A 25,756-nucleotide genomic window follows, 5' to 3' on the forward strand; every position below is an offset into this window, starting at 1 on the left:
CAACTATGGTAAACTTTCAAGCTTGCAGAATAAATTTGATATTTCCATTAAAACAATTACTTTATATGTACGCAGCATTGCACAATGAAAACTTTAGAAAATAGATAGAAATTTATCTCAACGCGGTACAATGTTAGGACCAACCAACGCGAAGGAGAAAAAGTACCCAGGAAACAAAAGGAATAAAGTGATAGTTTGACAGGTGGCTGCACAGGTGTCAGTCAACTATGCAGGCTTAAGATATCTATAAGAGGAGGAGAAAGCAAAGAACTCCGATAGTTCTTGGAGAAAAGAAAATACGAAGGAAGGGAGAGAGAGAGAGGAGAGGCAACGGAGATATAGGAGAGAGAAAGATAGCTAGGGATAGAAGGAGAAATGAAGCTCATTTTCTCTCACCTCCCCTCACTTCTAACATTTCTCTGTTTGCTTCTCTCGGGTAAGGAACTGATGCTTAATTCAAACAAGTTAAATTAGTTTCATTCATCTTAATTTCAAACAGAATTTTATTCTTTCACACTTTTCTTTCACTTTTTCTTTTATTAATTTTCATCTACCATAGAGCAAATTTAAAGTGTTATTATGTATATGTTTGTACAAAGGAACAAAAAACAAAGTGGGAAAGTTATCACATGATTAAAAAGGTCAGATTCTTTTTAGAACAAATGTTGGTGCATGGTTTGGCAGATGTTGAAATCTGCCCCCCCCTGCTTTACCTTGATTCCTCACTATTCTTGGTCTATATTTGTTAATAAATTATTACTTATTCTTCATAGGTGTTTACTCCACAAATTTTTCCATAATTCTTTCATAGTTTATATAGTTGGGCGCCCCTCCATTGCTTATATTCCATACTTTTTCCCCCCTTTTCAGGTACTATAAGGGTAAGAGCTAAACCTCATTTACTAAATGATATATTCTAATATTATAATTAATTGTGTTGATATATTCTCTTAGTAGTTGATTTTCCTCAAAAAAAAAAAAAAAAGAATTAATGATGTTGATGATTGCTCACTTTTTATATTATGAAAAAGTAAGAGCTATTATATTATACGAAAAAGTAAGAGCTAGAATGCTACCTCTATTACATAATTCTGTTAAATATGTTGTTCTACCTCTAATAGAATCAACTTTTATTAAAAATATTTACAGTTGATACATTCTAAGATTGTAATTAGCTAGTGATGATTATTGCTACTAAATTCAATAATGAATATGAACCTTTACGAAAATCCCAAAAAATAAAGAACTACAGCACGCTATCTCTGATACATGAGATTGTTCTACATCTAATAGTCAATTCTTTGATCAATATAACAAGTTTTTTTACCTCTGACAGCTCAAGCTCCTCTCCCATCTCTCGCCGTCACGTTCGGAATAAACTACGGCCAAATCGCCAACAACCTCCCAACCCCAATCCAAGTCTCCAGCCTCCTCCAATCGATCAGCATCAACAAAGTCAAGCTCTACGACGCCGACCCAAAAGTCCTCACCGCCTTCAATAACTCCGACGTCGAATTCATAATCAGTGTCAGCAACGACAACATCATCAATATGCGAGATCCAACCCAAGCCCAATCCTGGCTCAAACAAAATGTTCAGCCTTACCTCCCTCAAACAAAAATCACCTGCATAACCGTTGGCAACGAGGTTTTCTCAAGCAACGACACAAATCTCATGGCCAACCTTTTACCAGCAATGCAATCTCTCTACGAAGCACTTCAAACTCTAGGATTAGATGGTCAAGTCAATATCAGCAGTGCACATTCTTTAGCTATCTTGGGGGACTCATTCCCGCCATCAGCTGGTTCGTTTCGTCAGGATCTTGTGCAGTATATTCAGCCGTTGCTCAATTTTCATTCGGAGAGTAATTCGCCATTCCTTATAAATGCTTACCCTTACTTCGCTTATAAAGGAAGCCCAAATACTGTTTCGTTAGAGTACGTACTGTTTGAGCCTAATCCTGGAGTAACTGATCCAAACACAAATTTGAACTATGATAACATGTTATATGCTCAGATTGATTCAGTTTATGCTGCAATTAAAGCGCTGGGGCATAATGATATTTTGGTGAGGATATCGGAGACTGGGTGGCCTTCTAAAGGAGATACTGATGAGCCTGGAGCGACGCCACAAAACGCTGCAATGTATATAGGGAATTTGTTGAAGAGGATTTCGATGAATCAGGGGACGCCGTTGAATCCTACAGTGCCTATCGATGTTTATGTGTTTGCTCTGTTTAATGAAGATATGAAGCCAGGGCCGACTTCTGAGAGGAATTACGGGTTGTTTTATCCTGATGGGACTCCAGTTTATAGTGTCGGGCTGCAGGAGTTGTCCCCGTACTCGTCCGCGCCGGGGTCTTTCAAGCAGAAGGTGAGAAGAGAAAGAACATTTCTATTTACATTTAAGTTTGACCAATTTTTTAGATAAACCCCTAACCTTTAAAAATGACATTATTAACCCCTCCTTTAGTTTGGGGTGTCTAAGAAAAACCCTCCTCCTGAAATTTTTCAACTAACCCCCTAACGGTAATGAATTGGTAAAAAAGACCGAAATATCCTTTTCAAATTAACACTAATCATTTAAGTAAATTAAATTCATCCGGAGCTAGGGTCAGAGGGACTAATCTCAAAATTTGATTGACCGTTCCACTCGTGCCTATGCCTCCGCTCCCTTCGTCTCTGCCTATGCTACCTATGCTATTCCTTCCATTCCCAGATTATTAAGGACATGAAGTGAGTTTTCAATTAAAGACATTTTGGTCATTTGACGCATGTGATTTTCACGTGCGTAGTCGGATATAACGGGGATATAACGGGCACACCTTGTTGTGTGCGGAAGGGGTGTTTTTTTTTTTTTTTTTGGTGGGGGTGGGGGGTATATTTTTATTTATATTTAAGCCAATCTCAAAAAGAAAATGTTGGGGAAAAACTAAAATCAAATTCTGAAGTTCTTAAGTTCATACTTGTTTTCATGCATATGGTTGGAATTTTCAACCTCTAGACACCTCAAGATGGTAGGCGGAGGATTTCTTCGTAACTACTGAAATTTTCTTATTTGTCAACTTCACACCAATAAAATATCTGAGATATGGTCAATAATTATTTGATGTGAAAGCAGGTAATCTTTTTCCCTTTTTCTTCATTTCGCTTTCGCATATGATATGGCATCTACTCGATTTCTCTACTGTTTTCAAACCTCAGACTAAAAAAGAATTGCCGCCCAAGGATGATCCTATAGAGGATCAGAGTTGGTATGTCTCACTTCCATTCATGTATCTATCACCAGCTCAATTTGTTGACGCCAAGTTTTGGATGCGGAAAAGAAAAGAAAAGAAAATTACTAATAGTAACAACGTACGATAAGACAGAGAGAGAGTGACATTAACCTTATCTTTTTGCATATTCTTGCAGACGATGACTGTTCTAGGACTTTTGATCCTAGCTGTGGCACTCCTAGTCTAAGCTTGTCATAGTGGAGTTTGATTACAGCTAATTTTGTTGAGAAATTTGAGCCTACGGTCAAGGATATATTCAAAACTTAAGGTATTTTCTACAGTTAGTTCTGTTTCCTTAACTTAAGGTATTTTCTACAGTTAGTTCTGTTTCCTTTACTCAGTACTTTCGTGTTTTCTTGCACTTCTGTCACAATCACAATATGCGTCTTCATCAAGAAGACAAAGACTATGAGTAAAAGATATTCCTATTTGCATTTTGAAATGATCTCTGCTTTTTTAGCTTTTGTCACTTTCTTTCTTTCCCCTTAAAAAACATATATCGACAAAGACTGAGTAGAAGATGTTCCTATTTGCATTCTTAAATGATCTCTGTTTTTTAGCTTTTGTCACTTTCTTTCTTTCCCCTTAAAAAAATATATCTATATGATGTTAACACATCGATATCACTGTTTATTTTATTTCCCTTAGTGGCAGTCACTTTCATCTAATGCTGGTAAATCTACAGATATAAAAAGAGTTGATGACTCCTATAGTCCTATTAGGCTGATGGCCGGTCCAGGGAAAAGAAATATGAAGCATGCAGAACTTAAAATTGGAATTAAATTATGGGTATTGCTTTTTGGCTCGCGTTTTAACACGCGAGCCAACTCACACAGAAACAAGGGATGGGACCCACTGTGCCTGTCTCTTTGCGAGTTGGCTCGCGCGTTAAAGCACGAGCCAAAAAGCATTTTGTTAAATTATATATAACTTTTGGGATTGTTAGGGTTAGGTTGCAATGTGTTTTTAGAAGAAACTAACAACAGACACGTTGCTAGTCTAGCTGACAGATTAAAACTTTAAGTCTTTCAAACTGTTTAATATGATGTGACTACCGTACATTTTACTTAATTGTTTTAAGAATTTTTAGCTGTAGAAGTAAAACCCGCGTTTGACATTTAGGGACATTTAGAAATATAAAAAATATAATATGATTAATAACAATAAAGTCCCAGATGTCAGTACTTTACCAAGTTTTGCTCCAGAACTTCTGAACGATGTGGATTATTTTGTCATGATCAGATCCAGCCTGCACAAAAGAATAAAAAAGTCCTATAATATGCCTGTTATAGTTGCAAGTTCTAATAGATAATGCAATGTATAATATGCATAGATTAGCAAATAGATTAACTATATGATTACATCCGCAAAAGAACTGCATGCAAAATAAAATGTTGGATCCTGTGGATTACTTGGTCATGAAAAAAAAATCCTAATAATTGGTCTCTGTAGGCATAATAATTAGTATATAATTATAGATTAGCAAGTATATTAACTATATGACAACATCTGCAAAAAAACTGCATGCTGAATAAAGTCCAAGGAAGGCTAGTGAACTATGTACTCATGTTTAATAGATAAAATGTAAATTAAATAGCCTATAGGTGAAGAATTAACTAAACATGAGTCTTCAAATATCCGCAAGAGTTTCAGCTGTCATTGATATTGCTTATAATTTATAACCGAGCTAGGTGCAATAATAAATTATAAATGTGGTTCTATTTCCAGTTATTCATACCACTGCAGTTTAGTTGATTGGTGAAACGAATTACATATGTAGTTCTTAAAACAACTTGTCATTAATTTTTCTCACATACAGCTGCTTATTATGATGTGCAGGGTGCAAATTATGGTAGAGTGGAACTCAAGAGCTTGATTCATTGTATCAATCATGGCTTTTTGTGAGAGGATCACTATTTTTTGTGAGGGCATTAGTAATTTTCGTGAGAATATTATTGATAGAAGAAGAGACCTTGCCAGGAGTAGAATATTTCGTACATGATTTCCCCTTTTCTTTATTTCATATTTCGCTATAGGAATTATTCCATCTTTTTTTACTTGAGTGAACATTTTTTAGTTGTTGTAGATTGGATTGTTAGGCTCCGGGTTTCATGTACAATATGGTATATGTTAGTGATTGTAGATTGAATTATTAATTATTAAATATAATTCATTCCTTTGATGATTTAAGTATATCCTGCTCAATTCCATGTATATTCTCCTGATCCTGATTCATGAGAAACTTTAACTTTCAAAATCTATGATACGTTCACATCTACAGGGAACTAGAAACATCAAATACTAGTATAAAGGAACCTGTAAGTCTCTTCAGCAAACAAGAACTTTAAACCTTCCCAGGAGTTCTCTAAAGCAGATTCCATAACCATGAACATCAGCCTTCATTAAGATGTCATTAGAGTGGAAATCGGTAAATATACAGAAAGTGCAGGAATATAGCCAGTCAAAAGGAAAGAACCAAACATTAAGCAAAATAATAGGTTAAAGAAAATATAGGAAGCTAGTACCTGCTTGTGATGGGGAAGTATCTTTGCAGTGGAACACACAATAAATTACATTTAGTCATACACCAGTTTCTGCCAAAAAGGGTGAGACCTATTAACCTTATCAATAACAAAAAGAAAAAAAAACAATTACTGGAAATAAATGATGGATAAACTAAATTTTCATGCGTTAGATGTCAGTTTCATTCTTACACAGTAAATAAAATTTCCCCTGTTTCAGCTGTGGGAAACCTCAGAGCTTTCAACTCCCTTTCTGTTTTATGGTCTTTTCTGAAAGCTAGGCTTCATTGAGCCTGAAAATAAATTGAAAGACAGAATTGAATCATGAGCTAAACATGCATATATCATGTCTATGCATACTTGGAACTACCGTTGATAGTAATTCTCACACATTTAGATGTTTAGTTTTTCAGGTTCGCTGCAATGTATCAACTTAGTTCTCATCCACTCCCAGTCTCAACTTCTTCAGTCTCTACTATTATTAATTAGTCTCAACGGAGTAACCATTAGTGCGTTTAGCAGATGCCGTATTGACTACAAATATCAATTTAGAAAAGAACTGATGTACCAAAAGTTTTTTCTATCTAGCAGTAAGAGCCAACCGAAACCAACTATAAATTGTTTATCAATTACTTCAAAAACTTTATAGGAGATAACATCAATTTCTCACTTGGAGATGCACTGGATTCAACGTAACAGCCACAATAAACATTATCTAGATGGAAACATCTTTCTTACTAATAACAGACAAAGCATATTTAATCTGGCGACAAAAAATTTAACCATCATAACTGATTCAAGGCACTATTTACTCTTAGGCGTGATTTGATACATTTTCTCATCCAAAAAAGTAGCAAATCAAGAGAGGTGATGCACCGTTAAACCCTAGAAGCGACAATTTAAGTAGTAATTAAGAATTCAATAAGAAATTTTCAAGATATCATCTTTATTATTGAACAAGCAAGGTAACACAAAGTAACAATAACAACCACAGCGCTGTAAAGTCCCGAAAAAGACAAAACGACTAGTTCTCTAACTGTTTTAGTTGTGAGAAGAGATTCTATCGTATGGTAAGAATCTATTTGCAATCGCTCTTTTTCAAGTACAGAAGAGAAGGTTGATTTGACTTCTTCTTTGTTTAACACGGGTTCGGTGTGGCGATGAGATGTCTCGCTCGATACTCGTGTCGAGCTTACTTCTCGTTGACGATCAAAGCAAGATAGCTTCAATTCAATGAGAAATTTAGCCTCTGTCGAGTGCTTGAGCTGCCGTTGGTGGCTGATGTTAGCTCTTGACGTGCGTACGTCTAAGTGCTCTCTAAGTCTGAGTGCTAGCTCAGTTGGCTTCTTCATAGCTGTTCACGGCTATTTATAGGCTTTTAGCACGTAACTGAAGCGCTAATCATGGGATCATGAACGTAACTGACTCCTTAGCCCACGTGGGCTGACTATGTCTTCATGGCCTTTAGCCTCCTGACGTCGAGCCTCACTTGATAAGACGAGCCTCGCTGCATGGCGAGGTTCGTCTAATGAAATGAGCCTCAATACGCAGCGAGGTTCGTCTGACAAGGCGACCTTCGTCTTTTGATGGTCGAGTCCAGTTGCGTGGCGAGCCTCGTGAGCTTCTTCTGACGAACTTCGTCTTCTGAAAAAGCTTTGTCTTCACTGACGAGCTTCATTTTCTGAAGGAGCTTCGTCTCTTGAAGGATAAGGCGTTGAGAGCCTCATCTCTAGGCGAACTTTGTCTTCCATGACGAACTTCGTTTCTGGGCGAACTTTGTCTCAAATGACGAAGTTCGTCTTCTGAGGGGTGAGGCATTGCTTGACGAGGTTCGTCTGTGGATGAACTTCGCCTACTGAATTGGCTTCATCTCCTAGAGGAATTTTGTCCCCAGTGACAACCTTCGAACCTCGTCTCTAATGATGAGCTTTGTCACTATCTTATTTCTTGGTATTTTTTAGTGCCTACGAGACCCTTCAAAGTTTTCAGACCCAAATTAGGTTGCATGGGTCTAGAATAGTTTGAACCAGTGTTATCGAGGCGCAAGGCGCAATGCGGGGCGCAAAGGTCCCTTACGCGCACCATGCGCAAGGCGCACAACAAGACGCGCGCCTCACTAACTGAGGCGCATAACTCAAATTAATATTTGCCAACATCATAAGACAGAAACATATGCGAGCGAGGCGCACGCGAGGCGCGAGCGAGGCGCACGCGAGGCGCGAGCGAGGCGCACGCGAGGCGCGAGCGAGGCGCACGCGAGGCGCGAGCGAGGCGCACGCGAGGCGCGAGCGAGGCGCACGCGAGGCGCGAGCGAGGCGCACGCGAGGCGCGAGCGAGGCGCACGCGAGGCGCGAGCGAGGCGCACGCGAGGCGCGAGCGAGGCGCACGCGAGGCGCGAGCGAGGCGCACGCGAGGCGCGAGCGAGGCGCACGCGAGGCGCGAGCGAGGCGCACGCGAGGCGCGAGCGAGGCGCACGCGAGGCGCGAGCGAGGCGCACGCGAGGCGCGAGCGAGGCGCACGCGAGGCGCGAGCGAGGCGCACGCGAGGCGCGAGCGAGGCGCACGCGAGGCGCGCGCCTCGCTGCGTGCAGCGCCCCGCCTCGCGTGCGGGGCGCATTTCGCCCAGGCCGAAGCGCCTCGCGCCCGGGGCGCGCCCGAGGCGCGCGCCTCAATAACACTGGTTTGAACTCTCTTGGCTATAACGAGCTTGGTTTGCATGACGAGCTTGGCCTCTTGGCGAGCTTCGATGCTCTGGGGTGAACTTCGTGGTTCCAGGCGAAGTTTGTCGTTTCTGGGCAAGCCTCGACACTTTGAGACGAAGTTCGGCTATTTGTTGAGTCTCGTCATTTTGTGCGAGCTTCGTCAGACCCACGTGGGACTAACAATCAGGTCCTATCAGCATTAAATGTTGTACATCTTCATCATTGCGTTTTTTCAGGCCCGATGAACAACCGCCAGCTAGAGCCTCAAGATCTGCGGAGCGGATCTCGACCGCTGATTTGGTTTTCCCGCCTATAAATAGGCGGCCACCTCTGATGAAGTTGATTAGTCTTCTTCATGTTTTCAAAACCTAAATTGCTTCGACTTCACAGAGCTTTCGCCTCCGAGTTTTAATCTCTTCCCCTCAAAAACTTCGAATTTTTGTTAAGATTCATGGCCCCAAAAACTGTCGTCGACAAAGGCAAGGGCAAGAAAACGGCGAGTTCTTCAAGCGAGGCCGCCACTTTACCTATCATCTCAGGTAGTGCAATCGAATGCAAAATTTACATTTAGAACAGTTGAATTTTGCCCACTTCGGCTTGTTTTTTCTAAGGAGATGAACAATTTCCTCTTTTGAGACGAGGTTCGTCTGTCGAACGAAGTTCGTCTTGTTGACGAGGCTCGTCTGATGGACAAGGCTTGTCTGATGGACGAAGCTCGTGCCATTTCTTGGGCGAGGCTCGTCTTTTAGCTAAGGTTTACCATATCTAGCTTATTTGGGCTAACTTTACTGTTTTGCCTCTTGCAGTTCTGCATTCATCTGCTCGGATTTCTTCACGTGACGACATCGGATCAGATACCACTCAAATTAGAACGAACCAGTCCCGCTACCCCGTGCTTGAGAATCCCCATCATTCAGAACCAAAGTCAGGAGGTGTTTCATCAGCTTGTTGAGCCTTCAAGTGCTACTTTGAGGCGTTCGGTCACAGACGCATCCTTGAAGACAGCTGACCGAAACAGAATTCCAAAGCTTGTCTTCTTGTTTGGCGATTCTACACCCAACCCCGATATGCTGGACCTTGGGACATATCGATGGCTTAGGACGGTGGGCGAGAGACGCTTCTTCACACCTCCTATGCAGCGTGACTACTCTCTCACCTTCCTCAAAGCGACTTTAGTCTCCCAGAAGATTGACTGGGAGTTGACCCTGACACAGGATGGGGTCACCTATGGATATTTCTTTAAGGGCGGTGCTAGAGTGGACATTGGCGGCCGTCATGTTACCGGTCTACTTCCCGGGCTGGTTCAACGTGAACTACCCGCTAGTGAGATGACTGCGGAGGCAAACACTTTGTGCAGCTCTTTCTTCAAGGCTGAAGGGTAATTTTCAGCCAAAGACTTCAGAACTCCGGGCTGGTCACGTTGGAGTGTTGGACAGTGGTGGTCCCGGATGACTGAATTCATCTTGCAAGAGAACTATGACGACCTACGAGAATACAGCCTTCTCACGCCCATCAAGGCCACTCAGTTTGGGCTAAAGAACAACGCCCAACAATTCTTCAGCGTGTTGGAGCTATACAACTCTGACACGCGTATATTTTTCACCCCCGATGGGGAGCTGGGGATAGCACTACACGAGATGGTGGAAGTTTCAGGGTTACTACTGGAAGGATACCCTTATGAAGAAAACATCCCAGGGCATAGAGAGTTGATGGAACTGGAGAGGAGCCACCCTTAAGTTATTAAGACATTTGGGAGCTCATGTGCCATTATCACATTTGTTTGAGCCCTGAGGGACGTACAGAGGAGAAAGGCCTATCCCTTAAGGTCCCGGTCGCACTGCTAAACCCCTGCGACGAGATCGAGTCGGCGCGACATATCTTTGCTCATCTCCCCACTTCCTACGTGACCGCTTCAGATGAATGTGGTTACACAGCCGGCGTGGAGTTCGAGAGCTATTTCCACCAAACTAAAGAATCGATCTCTCACAAGGTGCTATTGGCGGGGTTCCTTATGCTTTGGCTGAAGCATATAGTCCGTACGCCCTCTTCCAGGCCATGACGGCTTGCATTCACGGAGGATTGCGGTGGTTGTGTGCCTAATTTTGTCAAGGCGTCGAGAGTCCTCGAGTAGACGCCTATCTGATTGCATCGTTTGTGATGCAGTGTCACACCCTTATGACTGTGCCCTCTGCTCGAGATGAAAATCAAGCTAATCCTTTCATCCAGCGATTGGAGAACTCTTCTTAGACAAAGGGGTATATGGCGACAATGAGGAATGCCCTAAGAGATCACAACAACTTTGACTTCTTCAGGTGCTTTCCTAACGTTCTTGGAACTAGCTACGGCCAAACATTTACGAACGAGTCGAATGGCCAGGGCTACACTTCACTATCTGTTGGCTACTTCAGGTGGCTCGTGAATATACGTCCTAGGTACATGATCTATCGTCATGGTCCGACGTGTCTATTAGAGTCGTATCTGCCTTACCGATTTGCTTGTCAATTCGGTTATGACCAGTTGTACGTCGGTAACACCAACACTCACTTGTAGTCTGAGGGTAGTCTAATCGATAGAGCGAGAGGGTAGTTTTGGACAATTGAGGGATGTACGGGTGCCCGCTTCTTGCTTCCGCACCAGAGTCCTCCACTCCGGAAGACACTTGCTTATTGCAAGTAGCATTGCACCACCGACGCAGCGATTCCTGGTTTTAATGTCAACTCCTCAGGATTACGCCTCATCAGAGGTCGCTTAAGATCCGGGGATGCTTCCAGGAGTCGTATGCCGGGCTTCAAGGAGTTCTAGCGTGCGGAGGAGGCTGTAAGAGGAGAAGAGGCTCAGCCTTCGAGCCCCCACGAGACTTACCAAGAGGTACTTGCAAAACTTATTGAGAGTACGCTCTGAGGATCTCCTCATATTAAAAAGTACAGGAGCCATATACTAACCTTAATTGGAGAAGGCGAGGATCTCGGAGCTGAGGCAGCAGCAACAGTCGACGAGGGTCCTTCACTTGGAGGAGACTTGCTCGGGCGTGAACCCGAAGAGCTTACTCGCGTCAGCGAGTCTTTTGAACGCCTATGGCATGACATTGTCGAGCATGCATCCCAAGCTGCTAGTGCCTCTGTGGAAAGCCTTTCCCAGCCGCCAATTGAAATGATGAACATCCTAAGTTCCGAAGAGGGCTCGCCTATTCGATTGGAGTCTCATGAGTCCTTGGTTTTGGAAACAACCATTCCGGCTTAGGAAATATCAACTTCAGCTGCACATGAGGAAACTCTTCCAACCATGTAACCCATTGGTTCGCTCATCTTCATTTATTGTTTTGAGCTTAGAGTTCTTATCTTTTTAACGTTTATCTTCTGACGTATTCACAGAGCAAACCGAAGAAGTTGGAGGCTCAAGGCAGGTGGGGAAGAAGTTCAAGAGACAAGAACCGGTAAGGAAGTCAAAACGTGTTGTTTCGAAGAAACCACAGCGAGAAACTCAAGTAATTATCGCCCCTCCGGTGGAACGTGTCGCAACTGAAGCCGAGCCTGAATCTGAGGATGACGTCCCTTTGCTTCAACGTCGTATCATGCTCTTCTTGCCCCAGATAAAAAAGCTTCACATCTGTCATTGTCCTTCTGTGTTTTGATTATACTAACAGTGTCTTTTTGGGACAGACATCTTTTTAGTTGTTTCAGCTGAAGCTACAGTCGTTATTGGTGCGGCTGCTGAAACTGAAGCAACAAATGTTGTCACGACCAGCTCTACTCCATCGACGGAAACTCAGGTTCCAGATTTGACGATAATCATTGTTGCTACTACTGCTAGTACTTTATTGACTGCCGTTGTGACCACAGTATTTGCTCCGTCATTGGTCTCCACACGAGCAACGGCTTCATCCACTGGTCAGCTTGAGATGGTCTCTTCAAGTGCTGCACCGTCCTCCTTTACTCAAGGGAAGGATTATGGGGTGTCGAAGATTCTGGAGAACTTCCTCACCATTTTGAAAGACTTCCCCTCTCGAGTATTGGATCACCGTGATGACTTTATCGGGATCAAGGTAGTGCTGGAAGCTCTTTTGAACTTGATGCCGAGCCTGACCAACTACGAAGCCATGCTGCCATATAGACTCAATATGGCAAAGGTGGAAGACCTCTTCAGAAGATGGCAGGATCATCGTGATCGACCTCTTCTCCCTCTAGCCGAAGAACGAGCTAGGCAATATTTGAGGCAGATGGATGACTCCGTTTTCAACCTTAAACGCCAAGTGATTTCCAAGAAAAAGGAAGTCGAAGAGCTCGAGGGGATAAACGAGAAGTTATCCAGTGAGCGCCGAAGAGCCACTTACGCTGAACAAAACAATCAAGCCTTGATTGAGTCTTATAAGGCTGCTCTCATTGAGATACAAGCCAAGCTAGCGAAAGTAGAGAATGACTTGAAGGCGGCCGTAGAAGTGTAGCAGACACTTGCGGTGAAACAGGAAGAACAAGAGGCGTCGCTTTGAGCTTAATGAATTAGAGAAGCTGGAGTCCGTCGTGAACAATATGATGATGTCCTTTGATGATGAGTTGCGCAAGAGGGCATTGGAATAGACTGAAGCGAAGCATAAGAGGTCATTGGACGAACTTGCGAAACAACTCCACAATGCCGTTCAATTCCTCTGAGCTCAATTTATGTAATCCAACCTTCGTGGCAACAGCTTCTCATCAATAAAATTATCATTTTGTCTATCAAATTTTTTTTTAGTTTTAACTTAGGATTTTAGCAAACTCTCAGCTATCAACGGACTTGACGTGTCTTTAGCAACTGTTGTTTAAGTTGGACTAGCCATCCTTTTTCTCTTAGCATGATAAGTTGTCGAGGAGTTTTTTTAGGTTTAATTATCCTCTATCCTTAGTCATTCAATGTGTTAGATTAAGTGTTTGAACATGATTACAACGGTTAAGTCGCAATCAAGTTTGGTTGTATCGTTCAGTGTAACAGCTCAACCTGGAGATTTGAAAGTGAGGCTCATCGCATAATAGGCCTGCTGTTTCAAGAAGTGGTCATTTGCGGGAATGACCGAAGGAGTATGGTGATATCATTAATACAATAACGATCTCAGATTTCAGTAATGACTCATCACTTGGTAGGTCACTATTCGTGAACAACGTCATTTGCAAAAATAACAGTATAAAAATAATCAAGCCGTTCAGTGACATGGGAGTATAACTATTATGATTAGAATAGAGACGCATCACATGGTAGGTCACTATTTTCGATCACTCTAAGAAGAAAGAACGGTCGAGAAAAAACAAATAGTGAATTATCACATGATAGATCATTGTTCTGATCGAATGACAAGTAGGGGTTCTTCGCATGGTAGGTCACTACTTGACAGAGTATTCTCAATTGAGGTTGAAGAGTTGACTATCATAAGTAATTGTTAACATGATAGTATTTGTAGAAAATTGACTATCAGAGGTAATCATTAACGTGTCATGCTATTGAAGAGGATTGATGGATAAATTTGAAGAAAATCGACTATCAGATGTAATTATTAACATGATAGTTTTGTGGACCTGCCATCGTGTTGAAGAGGATTGGTGAGAGGGTTTGGAGGACGATAAGGAATGAAATTTTCATCTTAGTTGATCTCGTGGGAGTTGAAAGGGTTTTATGACTTTAGCAATGTCAAAAGTCGCGTTCCTCGATATTGTTAAGGTCAGGTATCATTGCCGCATTCGTGGTGTTTGAACCTGCAACGTTATTGAGATTTGGAATGATCTCTTTCCTTCCGCATGAGTATGATAGTCCTCATAAATTGTGAAGACCTTTGCAGGGAAGCAGCAGGTATATAAGAAGTCTATAGGTAGTACTTTTTTAAAAATTTGTTGTTAATAAGCATCATGATCTTATCGCCATCTTGATTGATTAGGCGATATGCTCCATTTGAGTAGACCATTTCTAGTACAAATGATCCTTCTCATTTCGGCTCGAACTTGCATTTCTTTTTTAAATTCAGAACCATTGAACGTCGGACGGCGAGAACCAGGTCACATTCCTTGAAAATACGATGTCTGACTTTCTTGTCAAACGCTTTAGAGATTTGAGCCTAGTAAAGCTCGATATGCTGTTGAGCTTGTAGTCGCTTTTCGTTTAGCGCTTTAAGTTCTTCAAGACGTTGACGATAACTTTCTTCCGTTCTCAAACCGATCGCAAGTGTTATCCAAAGGGATAGAATTTGAACTTTCAATGGTAATACGGCTTCACATCCATATACTAAGGACTATGGCATAGCACTTGTTGGTGTACGAACCGTCGTGTGATACGACCATAAGCTTTGACCCAACTTCTCATTCCAGTCTCGTTTGCTCGTGGAGACCAACTTGGTGAGAATTTTGATGATGGTCTTATTGAAAACTTCTACTTGTTCACTCGCAGCAGGGTTATAAGCTGTTGATGTCAAGTTCTGATTCTGAACTTGTCGAAAAATCGCGTGAAGACCTGGCTGACAAACTGGGGTCCGTTGTCATGGATGATGCGTCTTGGGACATCATTGTTAGTTCTCTTATTTTGATGATTTTACAAATAATTTATAACTACTTTTGTTTCTAGTGGTTGTGGCTTGTTTTATTATTCAGGTTGACGATATCTAATGAAAAGCCTTTCGTATCAAGAGTCAAAGATTCAAGAGTAAGTCGTGTTCACAGTCTACTAGGTATATTTGTTCCATATAATGTATATTGTGGGAAAATATTTCAAGCTCAATATATATACACACACAATATTTGATTTTCTCACAAAACGAACTATTTTGAGAAACTTTGTGATATTGGTTTATTGATCATGTTTACATTACATTCATATTTTATAATGTTTATAAAAACATTTAATAAAGTTTCATAACTCTTTACATGTTTAAAACCAAAATTCAAAACTTGACATAAACATGTATTTGTGCTCTTTACATGTTTAAAACCAAAATTCAAAACTTGACATAAACATGTATTTGTGCACTTTTTGCAAAACGATGACTTTTCACAAATGGTAAATGCAAATCACTTGACATAAACATGTATTTGTGCACTTTTTGCAAAACGATGACTTTTCACAAATGGTAAATGCAAATCGAAAAATTTCTTCGCAAACATGTTTATTTTCATGTTTATAAACTTTCCCTAAAGTTTCATTATTTTTTGGATATTATTTGTTATTTTTATTATAATTTTAAAAGTCACATTTTAAACCTGAAAACCCCATGTATCAGTTTGCGGTCGACCAGACTTGTCGTCGCGATCGACCGCCCAAAAGAGGAATTTTTCACAAAGAGAATGATTTCAATTTCAATTGAGGAATTCACCCTCGTCATCATTTCTACAACTCTTTGTGTTTATAGATAAGTTTTCTAAACTCTATTATCTAGCTATTTTATCATTGAATTTCATATTCATATTTTTGATAGATTAATTTGAGTTGGATTTTTACTGTTCTCATTTATTACACACATCCCTATTGAGCTTTTGATATTCATACAATATATTGTTGGGTTGTGGTGGGTGATATAGTAAGAGTGAGTTTCCTTGTGTTCTCATTCATTGTAGAGAACAAATATTTGTATTTGAGCTTTATTTTTTAGTATCACTTTGTAATACACATTTATACCGAGAGGAGTGTGTGGTGAGGACGTGATCGATACCAAGAGGAGTGGCGTCGGTAGAGAAGCCTAGAGAGGTGTGAATCTGAGCACTGGAGGGAGGCGACACGTGTAGACTAACACTTGAGGTTGTAATTTGTGTGATTATATTATGAGTGGATTGTGAGAGTTTTCGGTGAGCTTGAAAACCGAGCGTGTAGAATCTTTTTGAGAAGATAGTGAAGATCTCTTCAAGGTGAGGAGCGAAGACGTAGGTCAATGGTTGACCGAACTCCGTGATCATATCTTGTGTTTGTATTTGCATTGGCGTACACTTATTTCGTGCTCTTGCTTATATCTTGTTTATCTTTCTTGTAATTTATATTCTTGATTGTAACCCATTCATATATCTCTTGCAAGAATTAATTAATCAATAAGTTTTTAATTTGGCATAAAATCGGATTAGATTAGCATATTACCCTATTCACCCCCCTCTAGGGTAATTTCAATCATAACTGTATATGATGTGGTGTTTGATGAACTTGACCATATCACTTGTTTTGACTTCTCAATAGAATTGCTTCGGCCCACTTGGAAAAGTAGTAGGTTATTGCCAGGATGAAGCGATGTCCTTTCGCAGAGAACTAGAAAATCAGGCTGATAATATCCATACCCCATGTTTCAAATAGTCATGAAGTGACTGAAGGATGCAGATGCTCCGGTGGCTGATGCATGTAGCTGGCATGTATTTAACATGCGCGACATCGTTTAGAGTATGAAACGGCGTCGCTAATCATCTTTGGTCAGTAGTAGCCGAATCTACGCAGTCAGTCCCACAGTTTTGACTTCTCAATAGAATTGATTAGCATAACTGTATATGATGTGGTGTTTGATGTGGTGTTTGATGAACTTGACCATATCACTTGTTTTGACTTCTTAATAGAATTGCTTCGGCCCACTTGGAAAAGTAGTAGGTTATTGCCAGGATGAAGCGATGTCCTTTCGCAGAGGACTAGAAAATCAGGTTGATAATATCCATACCCCATGTTTCAAATGGTCATGAAGTGACTGAAGGATGCATATGCTCCGGTGGCTGATGCATGTAACTGGCATGTATTTAACATGCGCGACATCGTTTAGAGTATGAAACGGCATCACTAATCATCTTTGGTCAGTAGTAGCCGAATCTACGCAGTCGGTCCCACAGTTTAGGTCCTGGCAGGTGAGCTCCACAGATGCCACCATGGGCTTCTTTAATGGCTACTTCTGCTTCCTTGTTCAACAAATAGCGAAACAACAATCCATCGTATGACCTATACAGGGTTTGTGACAGGGAATCGTAATAGAATCTTGGCGTTCGTCTGCGGACGGATTCTCTTTCTTTAACGTCTTCAGGCAGCAAGTCATATAAGACATAATCGATGATCGGGAATCGCCGATCTCTGGGTTCGAACGCCTTGGGCTCTTCATCGACCGTGTTGACTTGCAGCGCATATTTTGGTTGGAATAGTTGTTTGTCGATTACAGTGATCCGCTGAGTAGCTCCCTCAGGCAGAGCTAGTATAGCTGTGAGTGATGTCAGGGCATCGACATATGTATTCTTGAGGCGTGGCACATGATCGATATAGAAGCCTTCAAAAGAATTAGCTAATGTGATGGCCGCTTCGTGGTAAGGGACCAGATCTTCATGGTTGACTTCGAAGTCCCCTTTTAACTGGTTGATGACGAGTTTCGAATCGTCATATGCTTCTAGGTGTTTTACCTCTAGCTTCTTGGCTAGGTCAAGACCAATGAGCAAAGCGTTGAACTCAGCCACGTTATTAGAACATGGCTCTGTCAGATAGAAGGCTCAAGGTAATACATGGTTTTGCGGAGAAATCAAGACTACCCCACTCCAGCGATAATTATAGCTTTAGGGCCTATTCTTGATGTGTTGTCGAATAATAACTGGCACACCTGTTCTTTCGAGACCACATTGGCTTCGCAAGTCTCGTCCGGCATGTCTTGGTATAAGTCTACTTTTCCCTCCAAAGGATAATTAGCAAGAAGTTCGCAATTAGCTTGGCCTTTTACCGCCTTTTGGGGTGTGAAGTATATGTCATACTAGGATAGTAGCAGTGCCCATCTCGTAAGTCTCCAGTTTAATGTGTCGGGTTACGTCATGAATACCAGTATCATATTGACTTTGGAGACGACATATATAGTCTGCCCAACCAAACAGTGTTGTATCTTTTGGATCGTGAAGACCAAGGCCAAACATTCCTTCTCGACAAGTGGATAGCGGTGTTCAGCTCCCGTTAAAGTCCTGCTGATATAGTAAATGACTTGCTCATGGCCATTATCATCGTCTTGCGTCATAAGTCCTCCCAGGGCATGCTCTGTGGCTCGGACATATATTAGAAAAGGCCTTCCAGATTTTGGTGCAACCAATACGGGTGGACTAAAAAGATAGTTTGATCTCATCGAACGCTTTCTGGCAGGCTTCATCCCAAACGAATGATACGTCTTTCGTCATGAGTTTCGAGAATGGTTGACACCTGCTGGACAAGTTAGAAATGAACTTGTGGATGTAAGCCAGATGCCCCTGTAGACCGTGAACCTCTTTAAGATTTCTGGGAGGGGGAAGTTCTTGAATGACTTTGACTTTATCCGGAACAAGATGGATTCCGTTAGCTGTGACCACGAACCTAAGAAAGTTACCACTGGCCATTCCCAGGAAGGATTTGGTTGGATTAATCATTAACTGGTGTGATCGCATTAGGTTGAACATTATCTTAAAGTCGTGAAGATGATCACCTTTGTTATGGTTTTTAACAACCAAGTCATCGACGTAGCACTCCACCGTCTTCCGCAAGTGCTCCCAAAAAATAGTGATCATAGCGCGTTGATACGTGGCGCCAGCGTTCTTTAATCTGAAGGGCATTACCGTATAATAGTATATCCCCGAAGATGTTCGGAAGGAAGTATGCTTCTCATCCACGGGCACATCTTGATCTGGTTGTACTCTGAGAAGCCGTCCATGAATAACATACTTTCAAACCCACACATGTTGTCAATGATGACGTGTTTAATGGGTAAGGGGAAATCGTCTTTCGGACATGCCAAGTTTAAGTCACGGAAGTCGATGCAAACTCGAATCTTCCCGTTCTTTTTTAGAACTGGAACAATATTAACAACCCAATCCGGGTGCTGTTCTTCTCAGATAAACCCTAAATCAATGAGCTTCTTGACTTCGGCTTTGATTGCCTCAATGATTTGTGGACGGAATCGCCGTTACTGTTACTTGATAGGCTTAGCATCTGGTTTAATGTTAAGTCAATCCATGGGCAACTGAGGATCAAGGTCGAGCATGTCCTCGTAATTCCAGACGAAGACATCAATATACTCACGTACAAGAGCAATGAGATCTTCCTTTTCTTCGAATGACAGACTATCACTTATGAATCTGGGCTTCGGATTAGATTTATCTCCCATGTTCACTTGAATTACCTTGTCGTCGATAGGAGGTTCGCGTTGTTCAAAGCTATTTTCCCACTGCATGCCAAATTGCCGACTCAATGGATTCTCGAATAGAGGTAATTGATCATCCTCCCGAGTTTCGCTTGGGAGAGCTGAGATCATGTTAGTCATAAGTCTCTTGAACATGGCCCCTGTACTGGTGTCTGAATCCCAGCAGATTGATTCGTAAGAAGAGCTAATGGAGTAGTCGTCCGACCCTTCACTAGCTTCAAAATACTGTGCTGGCGGCGAAGATATGTATCCCAATCCTATGTGAGTCTTGTCGTAATAGTTATCTGGTTTTCCTTTTGGTACAAAGGGGACAAGCGGAGCGCGCCGGCCTTTTCCAAAAATTTACACCTCCTGCATGGGAAAAGTCATATCCCTTTTTCTCCATTATGTGGCGCGTTGTTGGCCTGGAATATGAGAAATGCGGAGTTTCTTCTTTTTTTGGCTTCATCCCAAAGAAGAGTTTGCAATGGACCCTCAGTTTGTCTGAAGATAATGTCTTCTTGATTACTATTTCTGACTAGAACCACAAAGACGGCCTGCAAAGATTCGATGTGTCGCCAGTTTGTTGTGAAGGATGAGTGAATCAACATGTGCAATGCTGATTCGACATATAACCGTGACTGAAGGCCTGACGATATGTTGGCGCTTGTACCTGATATGTTAAAGTTAGATTCAACGCACGACAAGTAAGCTAAACCCTGATTATTATTGAAGATAATTTCGCCGTCATCATCAGCGACGTCATTTACATCGAGGCTCTCAAAGCCAGTCACGACGGGATCAATGACGTTAAAGACAAGCCCTTGTTCGTATTCAGGCTCGGTATCAGCCTCGTTACCACTGTCAAGGTCCTCAACTGGTGATGCGTCGGTCGCCTCACCATCTAGGTAGTGGATAAAATCAGTAAAATAATTCTCCACCCCCTTGAATGGTTGCTTTTTCGCAACCACTGTTTTGACCTTGTTGTTTTCATCCACGTAATTTATGCACTGATGCAGAGTGGATGGAACGATCAAATTGTTGTGGATCCATGGTCGACCCAATAACAAGCTATAGGATGTCTCTGCATCGATAGCGTAGCATGTGACATCCGTTTTTAAGTCCCACATCTTGCATTTGAGTTTGATTTTATCGAGAGGATAGGTGTTAGAGGCATTGAAGCCGTAGATGTTAGTCCTTGGTGCTGACAAACGGTGAAGAGGGACCCCGAGATGATTAATGAGCCTCAAAGGTATGATGCTCAAGGCGGAACCAGGGTCAACCTGGATTCGGTCTACCCGAACGGAGCCGATGTATCCTATAAAGTATAAAAGCCTATCATGCTTCGGATTCTTCACGAACATGTCTTCTGAGAGAAGGTGATATAGGGCATCCGTCCTCTAAAGATTTGATGGCACTGGGGGCACGTTTCTGGTATTTCCTCTCTCGGACTCGGTGGAATATTAGCAAGAAACGCCTCGTTGTCCACCAGTGCTTCATGTAGAGCTTCCCTGGTTGATCAGGATAAACGTAGGAGCTCGAACAACGTGATTCTTGCCAGGATGTTGGCTAGCTAGGCTAGCACATCAAATCGAAAGGGACCCTTCGAGCTTTCAAGAGTTTCCTTCCTAAGCGCCTTATTATAACAAGCTCCTTTGCCTTCGGATTACTGGCGAGTAATTGTGCCTTCTTCGTTGCTTCCTCCATTGGCCTTAGCAAGGTGTCTACCGCCTCAGGGTATTTCTTCAAATATTCTTTTTCGCCACGAGTTCCTGATGTCTGCGCAGCTTGTGCGATGAATGCCAGCTTTTCATCGTCAGAACTGCTGAGTGAAGCAGTTTCAACCACTTCATCTGGATGGCGGAGACAGCATTACAGGACTTCTGGTTGGACTTCTTCGAACTTGTTGATGCCCATTGCTCATCTACAAGTAGGTCAGGATGGACCCACATGACTTCGTCTTCTGAAGTAGTGTATGGGACCATACCCTTCTCCTTATGTTGATAAGGATTAAGATTCATGACCGTAGTCTCTGCTTATAGGATTGGTTTCACACCATTTGGACAAGAAGCTCCGGGAAGCCTATAAACCGCAAGGAGACCATGCTTGTAAATACCTTCTTTTGTTCAGATTGAAGGGTCGTAACGCATGCGTCCAATAAAGGTTGGATTTTATCCTTCAGAATGTAGCTCGTCTTCGTCAGATGATGCACCATCTTGTGGTGCATATAGTAATTAGGATCATCCGTACTTGAAGCCTCCTCAGGTCGCTTCGATTCTGAAAGTTTGATCTTCTTCATCTTAATTAAAGACTTGAGAATCGTAACGACCTGTTTATCTTTGAAGTCGCACTGCTTCTGGAAACGACTATCAGAAGGATTACCTTTCTGTTTTGAAGAGGGGTTTGGGTGAGGAAGTGGTTTCCACCGCCAGAGTGTCCTTTCCCTTTGAATGGGTCTGAGTGGTAAAGTTGCCTAGGTTACCCCCTCTTCTAGGACAAGACTTACGCGACTCTTCAACATCTATCCTCTTAAATATGTTCTCAACTTGTTCTCCCTGCCAGATCAAGTCTTTCCATAAACAAGCTTCAACAGCGCCTATTTTGGACATTATATTGATGGAGAGATTGTTCTGACATATCTCGATGAGAGTAGCCTCCGAGACCTGATCGCGGGAATACAGTGATCGGTTTCTGAAACTCTTGACAAAGTCACTGACAGACTGTCTTCTTCTAATTTTCAGCCAGCAAAGTGGCCATAGATACCTCCGTGTCGTCATCAAAGAATCTGGCAATAAAGAGCCTCTCCATGTCTTTTCAACAATTGATGAACTCAGGCTCTAATTTGTGGAACCATTCAAAAGCACCCCCTTGAGGGTACTAATAAACAGTCGAGTTATAATATGATCATTTCTCGCTATGCGCCCAGTTTGCTCCTGAAAGTAGTAGATATGCTGCGTACGAGAACCCGTGCAATCGAACTGCAGGAGGTTGAGTGGCTTGAACTTCAAGGGATAAGGAACGACGTCCCATTCGGCAGGGTATGGTCTAGTCACCCCCAATTCATTAAAGTTTCTCTGAAGCTTCAAAGCATCCAACTGCTTCTGAAAGTCATCCAACTTCTGATCTCGCTCTTTCTTGCGAGGGTTGGATTCAGCTTCTGATGATTCAGAATAAACTTTTAAGAAATCCTCTTCATTACCCTCGGTGTCAGTGACCTCTCAGTTTCGACGGCTAGATCCTCCGGGATCAAGTGAAGGTCGTCAATGTCCTGATCCTGAAGCTTCACCAAAACCTTTCTTATTTTTTTCTTCTCCTTTTTCTTGAGCTTTTCTATCGTCTCCCTCATAAGCTTGATAGTTTCCTGTTGTTGAAGAAGACTAATGTGCTGCTCCTCTAGTCTTTTCGCCAAGTCCTCTGCATTTCCAGCCATATGAGCATTCACACGTTGACGCTTGGAAAGTAGTAATAGCTGAGTTATCAAGCTCTTCATCAGCATTGTCAGAGATGTCTGCTAAACGTTGGTAATCCAATAGGGTTACCGAGCTGGAACGGGTGTGGGTATGTCGAAAAACGCCCTCCTCAATAAGCAACCCTCTCAGCCCCGTAGAGAACTCGGGATCAAAGGAGTCGGAAGAGTCAGCTGGACCTTTGCCCTTGCCCCTGCTAGCCATATTAACTGTAACTTTAGCAGGTTCATTCTTGGGAGTTTGTTTCCTGGGATGAAAGCGTATTCTTCTGGATGACGGGGCTTCCGGTAGTTCAGACAACCGCTCAAAGACAAAGAACCTCGGTGATGAGCCCCTACAATGGCATTTGGCAAGTACCTTGGAGATGAGCTTCTCATAGCTGCAGCGAGATTTCATCTGGCTCATACTGTGTTTACAAACCAGATAATCACGGGTAGCTTGCTTATACATGCGTAAGAATCTCTAAGTGTTAGAGATTGAAGAGCCTGAGTTAGACGAACCTCGTCATTCTCATGTTTGAGACGAGGTTGGTTAATTGTGTGAACCTCGTCATTCATGCGAGCATCAACATTTGGGCGAACCTAGCTCGGGAGACGCACTTGTCGTCTTAGTCGAACCTCGACTTGGCCACTTGGATGTGGCCCAACAATGGTGCAAGCTCTGTGCTGAAGGCAATGTTCGTCATTTTGGCGAGCCTGGGTCTGGCTAGTCTCGACAGCGAGGCGAACCTGGATAGGGAGACGCACTTGTCGTCTTCGACGAGTCTCATGTTGAAAACGACGTTCGTCATCTGAGCGCACTTGGACGCTTGGGCAGTGATAGCGAGCTTCACGCTGTGGGCGAGGCTCGTCATTTTGATGCACATGAGCCGAGCGAGCCTCTCCTCGCTTGTGAGCTTTGGTAATGTCCTCTCTGAGCCTGTAGTGGAAGCCATCCAGAGAAGCTAAGGCACGAGCTACAGAGCGGGCCTGATTATGACGTCGACGACATCTTTCCCTCTTTGAGGGCAAATTAGCAGCGGACTCAGCAGCAATTGAAGTTTGTTTGGATTGCTTAGCCTGATGGCTAATCCTCGGAGCCTTGACAGCTAGAGGCAGAGATTTCTCCTCAAGGCGAACTCGTGTTAAGTTGTCAAAGGCCGAATTGGCTAGAGTCTCACGAGAGACGTTACGGCACTTGTGTGCCTTGGTGGGACTCGGAGTACGGGAGGATAGGAGCTCCTCGTACTTGGATTGATCGAACTCGAGAGTTTCGATGTCAGTTCCCACGGCGATCTTGTCCAACTGCATCACAATCATTTCTTCCGAGAAAATGATATCTCCCACTATGATCGTCATCTTCTGTAAGGTCTCGAAAAAGACGAAACGACATGGTGGCGATGAGATGCCTCGCTCAATACCCGTGTCGAGCTTACTTCTCGTTGACGATCGGAGCAAGATAGCTTCAATTCGAGGAGAAATTTAGCATCTGTCAAGTGCTTGAGCTGTCGCTGGTGGCTGATGTTAGCTATGGACGTGCGTACATCTAAGTGCTCTTTGAGTGCTCTCTGAGTCTAAGTGCTAGCTCGGTTGCCTTCTTCATAGCTGATCACGGCTATTTATAGGCCTTTAGCGCGTATCTGATGCGCTGATTATGGGATCAGGAGCGTAACTAACTCCTTAAATTTAGCCCATGTAGGCTGGCTGGGTCTTCATGGTCATTGACCTCCTAGCATCGAGCCTCACTTGATGACATGAGCCTCGGTACGTGGCGAGGTTCGTCTGATGAGACGAGCCTCAATGCGCAGCAAGGTTCGTCTAACAAGGCAAGTTTCGTTATATGACGAGCTTCGTCTTTTGATGGTCGAGTCTAGTTGCGTGGCCAGCCTCGTGAACTTCTTCTAACGAACTTCGTCTTCTGAAAACTGACGAGCTTCGTTTTTTGAACGTTTTTTGAAGGAGCTTCGTCTCTTGAAGGATAAGGCGTTGAGAGCCTCATCTCTAGGCGAACTTTGTCTTCCATGACGAACTTCGTTTCTGGACGACCTTCGTCTTTAATGATGAACTTCGTCTTCAATTATAAGCTCCGTCTTCTATAAGAGCTTTGTCCCTAGTGACGACCTTCAAACCTCGTCTCCAATGACGAGCTTCGTCACTATCTTGTTTCTTGGCATATTTTAGTGCCTACAAACGCCAAATCCAACAAATTGCAGGAAATAAAGAGAAACAATTATTATTTATAAAAGTTTATAAACCAGTGAAATTTGCCATTATCAATAATTCCTCGAACTCATTCTTCTCCATAATTGAGACTGTGGTTATGATTTCCTCTTCAGAAGCAATAACCTTCTTCTTTGGAAAACCTAAACACAAGAAATTGAAGAAGAAAACCCTTTTATTTTGAAAAAGAATAAAAATAAAAAATATTAGAGAAAGACCTTTGAAATACCCCACTCTCAAGAATTCCTCGAAGTCGTTCTTCTCCAATATGAAGACAGGCGTTTTGATCTTCCATTCGACAAAGAAAACCTTCATCTTTAGAATTAGAAATTCTAAACCCTAATCTACATAAATTAGATCAAATTTGAAGAAATTAAGAGGAGTCAAGAAGGTTGATGATCACAATATTGAAAGAAATAGGTTAAATTACCAGATTAGTATATTTTGTTCACCCTAGGTATCAAATTAGTATATTTTCTTACTCTGATGATGATAGTGTATGTAA

General features: G+C 42.3%; 1 protein-coding gene and 1 long non-coding RNA gene across 11 annotated transcripts in view; one reads left to right on the top strand and one right to left on the bottom strand.

Moving 5' to 3' along the window:
- Window positions 296-5,558, top strand: LOC109836765 (glucan endo-1,3-beta-glucosidase 14-like). Of its 2 annotated transcripts, XM_020404767.1 has the most exons (4): window positions 296-436; window positions 1,337-2,373; window positions 3,414-3,545; window positions 5,117-5,558. In XM_020404767.1, the coding sequence occupies exons 1-3, from the start codon at window positions 376-378 to the stop codon at window positions 3,462-3,464; spliced, it is 1,149 nt and encodes a 382-aa protein (XP_020260356.1). In that variant the 5' UTR covers window positions 296-375; the 3' UTR covers window positions 3,465-3,545; window positions 5,117-5,558. The 2 variants fall into 2 exon arrangements, with proteins under 2 accessions (XP_020260356.1, XP_020260355.1); XM_020404766.1 differs by lacking the exons at window positions 3,414-3,545; window positions 5,117-5,558 and having other exon boundaries at window positions 1,337-2,763.
- The window catches only part of LOC109836767, a 39,673-nt gene continuing 15,729 nt past the window's right edge, over window positions 1,813-25,756 (bottom strand). Inside the window, exons 3-7 of one of the 9 annotated variants that reach the window (XR_002246090.1) lie at window positions 5,992-6,092; window positions 5,803-5,871; window positions 5,594-5,674; window positions 4,468-4,526; window positions 1,813-1,898 (exon numbers count right to left, since the gene is read on the bottom strand). This is a non-coding gene — a long non-coding RNA (uncharacterized LOC109836767). Of the gene's footprint in view, window positions 1,970-2,054; window positions 2,138-4,467; window positions 4,527-5,593; window positions 5,675-5,802; window positions 5,899-5,991; window positions 6,093-25,756 lie in introns of those variants that run through there. The other 8 variants (XR_002246089.1, XR_002246095.1, XR_002246092.1 and 5 more) reach the window with 8 other exon arrangements.

This window comes from Asparagus officinalis, chromosome 4, assembly GCF_001876935.1.
Source record: "Asparagus officinalis chromosome 4, Aspof.V1, whole genome shotgun sequence".
Classification (NCBI taxonomy): Eukaryota; Viridiplantae; Streptophyta; class Magnoliopsida; order Asparagales; family Asparagaceae; genus Asparagus; species Asparagus officinalis.

Bases quoted from the DNA above. Each gene is read 5' to 3' on its own strand.
- LOC109836765 (XM_020404766.1), top strand. From the start codon at position 376: ATGAAGCTCATTTTCTCTCACCTCCCCTCACTTCTAACATTTCTCTGT. The intron at 437-1,336 runs GTAAGGAACTGA...TACCTCTGACAG, and splicing joins TCTCTGTTTGCTTCTCTCGG to CTCAAGCTCCTCTCCCATCT.